Here is a 12677-nt window from a genome sequence, read left to right on the forward strand (position 1 = left end):
TATTCTTGTATATAGGGGGCAGTATTATAGTAGTTATATTCTTGTATATAGGGGGCAGTATTATAGTAGTTATATTCTTGGATATAGGGGTAGTATTATAGTAGTTATATTCTTGTATATAGGGGGCAGTATTATAGTAGTTATATTCTTGTGTATAGGGGGCAGTATTATAGTTATATTCTTGTATATAGGGGCAGTATTATAGTAGTTATATTCTTGTATATAGGGGCAGTATTATAGTAGTTATATTCATGTACATAGGGAGCAGTATTATAGTAGTTATATTCATGTACATAGGGGGCAGTAATATAGTAGTTATATTCTTGTACATAGGGAGCAGTATTATAGTAGTTATATTCATGTACATAGGGGGCAGTAATATAGTAGTTATATTCTTGTACATAGGGGGCAGTATTATAGTAGTTATATTCTTGTATATAGGGGGCAGTATTATAGTAGTTATATTCTTGTATATAGGGGGCAGTATTATAGTAGTTATATTCTTGTACATAGGGAGCAGTATTATAGTAGTTATATTCTTGTATATAAGGGGCAGTATTATAGTAGTTATATTCTTGTATATAGGGGGTAGTATTATAGTAGTTATATTCTTGTATATAGGGGCAGTATTATAGTAGTTATATTCTTGTATATAGGGGCAGTATTATAGTAGTTACATTCTTGTACATAGGGGCAGTATTATAGTAGTTATATTCTTGTACATAGGAGCAGTATTATAGTAGTTATATTCTTGTATATAGGAGGCAGTATTATAGCAGTTATATTCTTGTATATAGGAGCAGTATTATAGTAGTTATATTCTTGTATATAGGGAGCAGTATTATAGTAGTTATATTCTTGTATATAGGAGGCAGTATTATAGCAGTTATATTCTTGTATATAGGAGCAGTATTATAGTAGTTATATTCTTGTATATAGGGAGCAGTATTATAGTAGTTATATTCTTGTGTATATAGGGGCAGTATTATAGTAGTTATATTCTTGTACATAGGGAGCAGTATTATAGTAGTTATACTCTTGTATATAGGGGGCAGTATTATAGTAGTTATATTCTTGTACATAGGGGGCAGTATTATAGTAGTTATATTCTTGTATATAGGAGACAGTATTTTAGTAGTTCTATTCTTGTATATAGGAGGCAGTATTATTGTAGTTATATTCTTGTATATAGGGGCAGTATTATAGTAGTTATATTCTTGTATATAGGGGGCAGTATTATAGTAGATATATTCTTGTACATAGGGAGCAGTATTATAGTAGATATATTCTTGTATATAGGAGGCAGTATTATAGTAGTTATATTCTTGTATATAGGAGGCAGTATTATAGTAGTTATATTCTTGTATATAGGAGGCAGTATTATAGTAGTTATATTCTTGTATATAGGGGGCAGTATTATAGTAGTTATATTCTTGTATATAGGGGCAGTATTATAGTAGTTATATTCTTGTATATAGGGGCAGTATTATAGTAGTTATATTCTTGTATATAGGGGCAGTATTATAGTAGTTATATTCTTGTATATAGGGGGCAGTATTATAGTAGTTATATTCTTGTGTATATAGGGGCAGTATTATAGTAGTTATATTCTTGTATATAGGGGGCAGTATTATAGTAGTTATATTCTTGTATATAGGGGCAGTATTATAGTAGTTATATTCTTGTACATAGGGGGCAGTATTATAGTAGTTATATTCTTGTACATAGGGGGCAGTATTAGAGTAGTAATATTCTTGTATATAGGGGCAGTATTATAGTAGTTATATTCTTGTATATAGGGGCAGTATTATAGTAGTTATATTCTTGTATATAGGGGGCAGTATTATAGTAGTTATATTCTTGTATATAGGGGGCAGTATTATAGTAGTTATATTCTTGTATATAGGGGGCAGTATTATAGTAGTTATATTCTTGTATATAGGGGGCAGTATTATAGTAGTTATATTCTTGTACATAAGGGGCAGTATTATAGTAGTTATATTCTTGTACATAGGGGGCAGTATTATAGTAGATATATTCTTGTACATAGGGAGCAGTATTATAGTAGATATATTCTTGTATATAGGAGGCAGTATTATAGTAGTTATATTCTTGTATATAGGGGGCAGTATTATAGTAGTTATATTCTTGTATATAGGGGGCAGTATTATAGTAGTTATATTCTTGTATATAGGGGCAGTATTATAGTAGTTATATTCTTGTATATAGGGGCAGTATTATAGTAGTTATATTCTTGTATATAGGGGCAGTATTATAGTAGTTATATTCTTGTATATAGGAGCAGTATTATAGTAGTTATATTCTTGTATATAGGGGCAGTATTATAGTAGTTATATTCTTGTATATAGGGAGCAGTATTATAGTAGTTATATTATTGTATATAGGGGGCAGTATTATAGTAGTTATATTCTTGTACATAGGGGGCAGTATTATAGTAGTTATATTCTTGTACGTAGGAGCAGTATTATAGTAGTTATATTCCTGTATATAGGGGCAGTATTATAGTAGTTATATTCTTGTATATAGGGGCAGTATTATAGTAGTTATATTCTTGTATATAGGGGGCAGTATTATAGTAGTTATATTCTTGTATATAGGGGGCAGTATTATATTAGTTAGGGGCAGTATTATAGTAGTTATATTCTTGTATATAGGGGGCAGTATTATAGTAGTTATATTCTTGTATATAGGGGCAGTATTATAGTAGTTATATTCTTGTATATAGGAGGCAGTATTATAGTAGTTATATTCTTGTATATAGGGGCAGTATTATAGTAGTTATATTCTTGTACATAGGGGGCAGTAATATAGTAGTTATATTCTTGTATATAGGGGGCAGTATTATAGTAGTTATATTCTTGTGTATAGGGGGCAGTATTATAGTAGTTATATTCTTGTATATAGGAGGCAGTAATATAGTAGTTATATTCTTGTATATAGGGGGCAGTATTATAGTAGTTATATTCTTGTACATAGGGAGCAGTATTATAGTAGTTATATTCATGTACATAGGGGGCAGTAATATAGTAGTTATATTCTTGTATATAGGGGGCAGTATTATAGTAGTTATATTCTTGTATATAGGGGGCAGTATTATAGTAGTTATATTCTTGTATATAGGGGTAGTATTATAGTAGTTATATTCTTGTATATAGGGGGCAGTATTATAGTAGTTATATTCTTGTGTATAGGGGGCAGTATTATAGTTATATTCTTGTATATAGGGGCAGTATTATAGTAGTTATATTCTTGTATATAGGGGCAGTATTATAGTAGTTATATTCTTGTATATAGGGAGCAGTATTATAGTAGTTATATTCATGTACATAGGGGGCAGTAATATAGTAGTTATATTCTTGTACATAGGGAGCAGTATTATAGTAGTTATATTCATGTACATAGGGGGCAGTAATATAGTAGTTATATTCTTGTATATAGGGGGCAGTATTATAGTAGTTATATTCTTGTACATAGGGAGCAGTATTATAGTAGTTATATTCATGTACATAGGGGGCAGTAATATAGTAGTTATATTCTTGTATATAGGGGGCAGTATTATAGTAGTTATATTCTTGTATATAGGGGGCAGTATTATAGTAGTTATATTCTTGTATATAGGGGCAGTATTATAGTAGTTATATTCTTGTATATAGGGAGCAGTATTATAGTAGTTATATTCATGTACATAGGGGGCAGTAATATAGTAGTTATATTCTTGTACATAGGGAGCAGTATTATAGTAGTTATATTCATGTACATAGGGAGCAGTATTATAGTAGTTATATTCATGTACATAGGGGGCAGTAATATAGTAGTTATATTCATGTACATAGGGGGCAGTATTATAGTAGTTATATTCTTGTATATAGGGGGCAGTAATATAGTAGTTATATTCTTGTATATAGGGGGCAGTATTATAGTAGTTATATTCTTGTATATAGGGGGCAGTATTATAGTAGTTATATTCTTGTATATAGGGGTAGTATTATAGTAGTTATATTCTTGTATATAGGGGGCAGTATTATAGTAGTTATATTCTTGTGTATAGGGGGCAGTATTATAGTTATATTCTTGTATATAGGGGCAGTATTATAGTAGTTATATTCTTGTATATAGGGGTAGTATTATAGTAGTTATATTCTTGTATATAGGGGGCAGTATTATAGTAGTTATATTCTTGTATATAGGGGGCAGTATTATAGTAGTTATATTCTTGTGTATAGGGGGCAGTATTATAGTTATATTTTTGTATATAGGGGCAGTATTATAGTAGTTATATTCTTGTATATAGGGGCAGTAATATAGTAGTTATATTCTTGTATATAGGGGTAGTATTATAGTAGTTATATTCTTGTATATAGGGGCAGTATTATAGTAGTTATATTCTTGTGTATAGGGGGCAGTATTATAGTTATATTCTTGTATATAGGGGCAGTATTATAGTAGTTATATTCTTGTATATAGGGGGCAGTATTATAGTAGTTATATTCTTGTATATAGGGGCAGTATTATAGTAGTTATATTCTTGTATATAGGGGTAGTATTATAGTAGTTATATTCTTGTATATAGGGGCAGTATTATAGTAGTTATATTCTTGTATATAGGGGGCAGTATTATAGTAGTTATATTCTTGTATATAGGGGGCAGTATTATAGTAGTTATATTCTTGTATATAGGGGCAGTATTATAGTAGTTATATTCATGTACATAGGGGGCAGAATTATAAAGCATCATAGTCTCATGACATTATGAGTTTAATGTGTAATATCACTCACTCTTTAGGTTTCTTCTCAGAGGGTTTGGATCCTGGGTCATATCTGCCTTTAGGTAAGTGCTGTATAAGGCCGATTCTCTGGGCAATCCACACCTGTTCTTCCTCGGTCAACTGCGTAGCAAGGCGGGTCTGACTGGGTGTGGGATGGTAGACAAGAACTGGCTCCCGTTCCTAAAAAAGAAGTAAAAATTGTCAAGATAAATACTAGTTATTGAAATTTGGAAAATGTATCCAAACGAAAAAAATAAATGTAAATGAATCTTAATTCACCCCCCCCCCATCAAAAAAAAAAAACACACACACACAACAGGAGAAAGGACTCACATTGACTCAATGATTGTAAGAAACACTTCGAGCAAAACTAATACACGGTTAGGCCTAGTGTAGGACCACAGGGGACAGTGCATGACACAGGGATTCTCTCTTTGGTGTCCTATGTCATGCTGTGTTATACGGTGTATAAGCTTTGTAGGGAGTGTATGGCTGTGTTCACACATCGCGTCAATTTGTGTTTTGTTGCGGGAAAAAAATGCAAACTGACCAGGACGCGTGTTCCCAGTAGGGTTGCACGATGCATCAAAACTTGGATACTGTTTAGATACTGTGCACCCTCAAACGGTTCAATACCGTTATTTCATGTATTTCGATACTAAGCCGTGCGGCCACACAGCCAAGTATAGTAACACATGAATGTATGAGAGCGAGGCTGCGGCTGTGTAATACATGTATAATACAGCCATTGCCGAGTCCTAACAAGTGTGTGCGCGCGGTCAGCATGAGGTGATGAGACTAGCGCTGCACTAATGAGCGCTGATACTGAAGACAGAGAACATGGTGGGCGCACTACAAGACACCCTCTGTCTTCAGTGCCTGCTCATTAGTTCTTCTCCTCTTCCCCTTGATATCGGGGTTCCTCAGGGATCAGTCCTAGGTCCGCTTCTCTTTTCTCTCTACACAGCTCCTATTGGACAAACCATCAGCAGATTTGGCTTCCAGTACCATCTCTACGCTGATGACACCCAATTATATACCTCTTCCCGTGACATCACCCCTGCTCTAATACAGAACACCAGTGATTGTCTGTCCGCTGTCTCGAACATCATGTCCTCTCTCTATCTGAAACTGAATTTTTCTAAAACTGAGCTCCTTGTGTTCCCACCATCTACTAACCTCCCTAAACCTGATGTCTCCATCTCTGTGTGTGGCACTATCATCACTCCTAAGCAGCACGCCCGCTGTCTTGGGGTTATGTTTGACTCAGACCTTTCCTTCTCCCCTTATATTCAATCACTTTCATGTTCCTGTCACCTTCACCTCAAAAACGTCTCCAGAATCTGCCCTTTTCTTACTGAGGAAACCGCCAAAACTCTCATTGTTGCTCTGATTCACTCTCCTATAACTTATTACTAGTCGTCTTCCCCCTCACCAAACTCTCCCCTCTCCAACCTATCCTCAATGCAGCAACCAGGCTCATATTTATGACCAACCGCTACACCAACGCCTCTACCCTGTGCCAGTCACTGCCCTGGACCTCTACACCAATGCCTCTACCCTGTGCCAGTCACTGCCCTGGACCTCTACACCAACGCCTCTACCCTGTGCCAGTCACTGTCCTGGACCTCTACACCAACGCCTCTACCCTGTGCCAGTCACTGCCCTGGACCGCTACACCAACGCCTCTACCCTGTGCCAGTCACTGCCCTGGACCGCTACACCAACGCCTCTACCCTGTGCCAGTCACTGCCCTGGACCGCTACACCAACACCTCTACCCTGTGCCAGTCACTGCCCTGGACCGCTACACCAACGCCTCTACCCTGTGCCAGTCACTACACTGGTTGTCCATCCCCTTCAGAATTAAATTCAAACTTATTACTCTCACCCACAAAGCTCTCCCCAGTGCTGCACCTCCTTACATCTCCTCCCTCATCTCGGTCTACCACCCTACCCGCGCTCTAACGACCTTAGATTAAAATCCTCCATAATCCGAACCTCCCACTCCCGTCTCCAGGATTTCTCTCATGCTGCACCCGTCCTCTGGAATGCGCTACCCCAGACAATCAGATTAATTCCCAATATCCACAGTTTTAAACGTGCCTTGAAAACACATCTATTTAGACAGGCCTATAACATTCCCTAATCTGACTCCTTTCCTTTACCCTGTCATTACATTAGTTCTCAGAACTTGACCCCTCATTCAGCAGCATGCCCCACACTCCCTGCCCCTAATACACTTCATGTCCGTCATACTCTGATACTGCCTGGTGACCGGCTCATGCAGCTTCATGTTACTACCCCATATGTAGAAAAGATGGCCGGACCATTGTACTGAAGAAGCACTTCTTACATTTTGTGTCTCACTTATTTCCTCATAGATTGTAAGCTCTTGTGATCAGGGTCCTCACTCCTCTTATTTAAATTGTAAATTAGTTTTGTCCCTATGTAATGTCTGATATTGTCTGTACATGTAAAGAGCTGCGGAATATGTTGGTGCTATATAAATAAAGATTATTATTATTCGTATTTACTATTAAAGGGAATGTGTCGCTAGAATTTTTTTTAATTTTTTTCAGTTAAACAGTTAGTATTTAAGTGATTAAACATTGTTTACATTTTTTCACAAGTCAGGAAATATAAATTAGATTCTAAATTTATAACATTTCCATGTGCTGGTCACTAGAGGGAGCAATTCCCAAAATTGCAGCATTGGCATGTGGTAAAGCAACCTCATTGCTTTATGCTGCAAATTTGGTGTAGACACACTCGCTCTAGTGTGCTCACACAATCCCCCCTCCCTTATTCTGGCTAGTGCCAGGAGAAGGAGGGGGTTGAATCTTCTAATCCTCCTACACTGTGCATTCGCTCAGAAAATGGCGGCACACAGTGTAGGAGGATTAGATACAGTAGTAATCAGACAGTATAACACGAACATAATACACACATCACATACACAAACATAACTTACCTGCTCCTGCCGCCGCTGCTGCCTCCAGCGACACCTTTCCTTTAACCAGTTCAGGACCGGGCTATTTTGCGCCTTCAGGACCAGACACCGTTTAGCCATTTTTAGCACGTGTTAGTTAAATGGCTCTAACTTTTTTATTTGTTGTGCTAACTACGTGATTTTTGCGTCGGTTTTTCCGTAGACAATGCAGGTTTCTTTTTTTTATCGTTTTTATACACACCTATTTTGCTATTTTAGAATTTTTATTCATAAAGTTTGAAAATAATAGTAAAAAAATAAGCTTTTTTACATTTCAGCTATTTTTTTGTTTGTTAATAACATAGTTTTACCCTAAAATAGACCCTTTATTTGTGATCGTCATTGTCTACCGTAAATGTTAATATATTACATGTCTATATTTGGGTCCGGGCTAGCGTTACAACAATGATTGGCGGGGGGACCGTTTTTTTTTTGGGTGGGTATTTTATGTGTATTTATTATTTTATTTTTTTTTGCACTTTACTTTACTATTTTTTTATTACTATGGTCTGTCCCTCAAAGGTCAAAAAAGACCTTTGGGGAACCTTATATATTTTTATTCTTTCTTGTAGGCCTCATGCACACGACTGTAAAAACTCCCGTTATTACGGGTCGTAATTACGACCCGTAATAACGGGCTCATAGAATTCTATTGCCCACGGGTACCTTCCCGTTTTCTTACTTGAAGGTGCCCGTGCCGTTGAAAAAGATAGAACATGTTCTATTTCAGGCCGTAATAACGGCACGGACAGCCCATAGAAGTCTATGGAGCTCTCGTAATGACGGGTGGCTACATGTGTGCACCCGTCATTACGGCAGCGTTGCTAAGCGACGTCAGTAAATAGTCACTGTCCAGGGAGCTGAAAGAGTTAACTGATCGGCAGTAACTCTTGCAGCACCCTGGACAGTGAATTCCGATCAGAATATAGAGCAACGTGTAAAAAAATAAAATAAAAGACGTTCATACTTACCGAGAACTTCCTGCTTCCTCCAGTCCGGTCTCCCGGCCGTTGTCTTGGTGACGCGTCCCTCTCTTAACATCCAGTCCGACATCCCTGGATGACGTTACAGCCCATGTGACCGCTGCAGCCAATCACAGGTCAATCACAGGCTGCAGCGGTGACATGGACTGTGCGTCATCTAGGGAGGTCGGACTGGATGTCAAGAAAGGGACGTGTCACCAAGACAACGGCCGGGTAAATATGAATTTCTTTTACTTTTATTACAGAAAGGACTGTCCCTTCTCTCTATCCTGCACTGATAGAGAGAAGGGGCTGCCGATTAGTGCAGTGCAATTTTTCAGCCAAAAACGTGCTCGTAAATACGGGTGGAATACGGGTGACACCGGACCCGTATTTATGTGCACGGGTCCGTAAATACTGGTGCAAAACGGGTCGAATACGTGTGACCAAGGACCCGTATTTACGGGTGGGAAAAAAATACGGTCGTGTGCATGAGGCCTTACACCATGTTTTTCCACTGTAACTGGGGCTGCACAGTTACAGGGGAAATCAGCCCTCTCATAGTGACGATTGTCACTAACTGGGCTGTGCTGGGTCTAGTAAGACCCAGCAGCAGTCTCTCAGTAACGGCACCCAGCGATCATGTGACCAGTCACATGATCACCGGGACCAATAGAGACAGCGACGCTGCCTCTATTCCTATACACAGCGTTCATTGAGCGCTGTGTGCAAGTCATCAGAGAAGACAGAAGCAGCGAAAGCTGCTTCTATCCTCTCCTCAGGGTCCCCGGCAGTCACTGACAGCCGGAGACCCGACATTCAGCTGCCCGATCGCGCGGGCAGCAAGTTAAAACCTGAGCCGTAAAAAGTCTATGGCTCGGGTTTTAAGGACCCTGACCAATGGCCGTAAAAACACAGCCAGCGGTCGGGAACCAGTTAATGTGAGGCACATGGAGGTTCAAAATTCATCACACCTCCGCCTCACATCAGAAAATGGAAGAACTTTTTTTATTATTATTATTGTTGGCAAAAGTATCATTTTGGTATCGAAATACTACACAAAGTATCGAAGTCCAAATTCTGGTATCGTGACAACCCTAGTTCCCAGTCTATATCCGGCAAGTCAGGAGTAAACACTGGTGGCGGTGGGAGCCCCTGCTCGTGGTCAGAAGCTGCTGCATGTTCTCTTCTATTCCTGCTCGATCTCTGCCAACAGTAATTGATGCAGAAATAGAAGATCATCTCACACCGGGCGCTGGATCTGATGTATAGGAGTCAAATCTGACACCTTCATATCAGACAGATGGAGTCCAGTCAGAGGATAGATAGATAGATAGATAGATAGATAGATAGATAGATAGATAGATAGATAGATAGATAGATGATAGATAGATAGATAGATAGATAGATAGATAGATATGAGATAGATGGATAGATGGATAGATAGATAGATAGATAGATAGATAGATATGAGATAGAGAGATATGAGATAGATAGATAGATAGATAGATAGATAGATAGATAGAGACGCACACAGTATACTCTTATGATGGGTGTGGGGTGTGTGTGTGTGTGTGTGTGTGTGTGTGTGTGTGTGTGTGTGTGTGTGTGTATATATATAGGCAGCTCTCGGTCTATAAGGGTCACCAACACATAACTCGAAGCTACTGGACCCAGATATAAAGTCAGAGCCCCCACCTACCACGTGCTATTTATAATGTCTGCGTCTTCTCATGTGGTAAAAGACCCTCATGCTCCCGGGCCCGGGGGTGACAGCTACCTCTTGTCACCCAGCTTTTCTAAAGCCTGGAAGGGTAAATCTGCCCATTTATGTAAGAGGCGGGGAACATTCTGCTGCACGTTTAGGAAGATTTGCCTTTCAGGAGTTTGGGAAAACAGGTTATAATGGCAGCCATGTAGGTGGTTGCTTAGTAACAGGTGATGGGGCTGGTGAGTGACAACCATGAATCACCATGGTATTGTGGGGGGTCACCAGTCACTCAAGACAAAGGCTGGGGGAAGGTATTCGTAATAACTAATATAAGACTCAGCACAAGAGATATATAATGTTTGTAATAGCGCCATGACACACATATCACTACAATAGAATATATGGCGACTACGTTACATATACAGTGTGACAATGAAGGGGCAGTCACCTGGTATGGAGGTGGGGGCTCCCCTGGCAAGCTAGCCCCGTCTGAATCGTTGAGCAGGGACAGATCATCTGCTGTCTGCGATGACAGGCAGTTCCCCATACCCCAATCCCGGGGCTCCCGTTACCCCGGGACTCCAGCTCCAGGCTGTTTACACTCCTCACGTCCGGGAAGTCTGTGTTTACAAAACTACATCTCCCGACATCCCCCTGTGCTACGCAATGTAGTGACGTCAATGGCCTGCGCCGTTCTAGACACGTGATCGGGATTTCCAGTCACGTGGTGTACAGTCCTCATCCAGGAAGCAGTAATCCCACAGAAAGATGTCATTGCAGTTATTAGTTACCTTTGTGTTGATTACACATGTTTGTTCTCTAAGCTGTGACAGCCCAGCTGTTGTAAAACTACAACTCCCAGCATGCCCTGACATCCTGCAGCTGTTAAGGCATGCTGGGAGTTGTAGTTTCACAATAGCTGCGGAGTGCCATAGGTTGGAGAAAATTGCATGGGGATTAGTTGTTTTTTTTCTTAATTTAACTGCATTGTAATGATAAAAGTCATACAAAGCGCCATAGATGGCGCCGAATAACGAAGACATCAGAGTGTGGTTCCAGCAGGAGTATTAATATACAATGGAAAATGTCCCAATAAACACTAAATAAAGTTTATTAGAAAAAAAAGGTTCACAGTAGAAAAACAAAATATTTTTTTCTTTGGTCAAAAGCGTTAAAAAAACCCACATATATCGTATAGCCAAGATGGTACGACCCATGTAATACAGTTAACACATTTAAAAACACGGTGAAAAACATAAGGGGGGGGGGGGGACAGCATACTTGCTTCATTTTTTCCCTTCTTCACCAAAAAAATATGATAATAAAAGTTCATGAATAATTTATTTGTACCCCAAATTGGTTTTATAAAAAAACATGACTTGTCTCGCAAAAAACGAGCCCACATTCGGCTACATTGACGGAAAAACTAATAAAGTTATGGTTGTCATGAAAATGATTATATATTTTTTTACATGAACTGAACAATAATTGTGCAAATGTATCAAAACATAAAAAAATGTACACATTTGGTATGATTACACGTGTTTGGCATCTCATCAATGCAGCAAAGCAAATAAATTCCGGCGAGGACCCCTGGAGCATCGGTGCTGGAGCGGCAGGAGATTTAACAGGTGAGTATAGGGGCCTCAGAATAGGGGGTAGGCGGAGCCACTGAGGACGCCATTGAGGTAGGAGAGCATAATTTGTGGATGGGGGGGGGGGAAGCACCACCTTTAAATTTCCTTGTACAGCCAATTGGACACTGCTGGACATTTTGTAGGCCTTAACCCCTATCCGCATGAGGAAGTAACTGTACGTCGTTGTGGGAGGTTACTTCCCGCACGAGGACGTACAGTTACTGAGTTTTTTCCGGTGCACACTGTCGGCGACAGTGTGCACCGGGAATCGGGAGGTCAGCTGTCGCCGACAGCTGACACTCCACTCTTGCCGACCAGCGGTCCTTTGCCGCTGATTTTGGCGAATTAACCCCTTAAATTTAGCGATCGGTTGCAATCGCCGAATTTTGGGGGTTTCTAACATATCGGCAGACCCCGGTCCGAAATCGCGGGGTTTGTCGATAGTATGGCAAACGGAAGCCAAACAATGGCTTCCGTGTCTGTCATGGACGGAAGCCCATCAGGACCAACCTTCGGCTGGTTCTGATATGCTTCCTGTCAGAGTGACAGGAAGTCACTGTGTCGTTCCCGATGCACACTGTCGGCGACA

The 12677-nt window shown here is 39.5% G+C and overlaps 1 protein-coding gene across 1 annotated transcript in view; it reads right to left on the reverse strand.

The window, feature by feature from the left end:
• LOC142750203 (RING finger protein 11-like) overlaps positions 1-11121 on the reverse strand; it is a 52240-nt gene extending 41119 nt beyond the window's left edge. The window contains exons 1-2 of the mRNA XM_075859104.1: positions 10900-11121; positions 4798-4967 (exon numbers count right to left, since the gene is read on the reverse strand). Of these exons, the coding sequence (XP_075715219.1) occupies positions 4798-4967; positions 10900-10998 (269 nt within the window). The 5' untranslated portion in view covers positions 10999-11121. The remainder of the gene's footprint in view (positions 1-4797; positions 4968-10899) is intronic.
• Positions 11122-12677: the final 1556 nt, after the last annotated feature.

The sequence above is a fragment of the Rhinoderma darwinii genome, chromosome 3 (genome assembly GCF_050947455.1).
Source record: "Rhinoderma darwinii isolate aRhiDar2 chromosome 3, aRhiDar2.hap1, whole genome shotgun sequence".
NCBI lineage: Eukaryota > Metazoa > Chordata > Amphibia > Anura > Rhinodermatidae > Rhinoderma > Rhinoderma darwinii.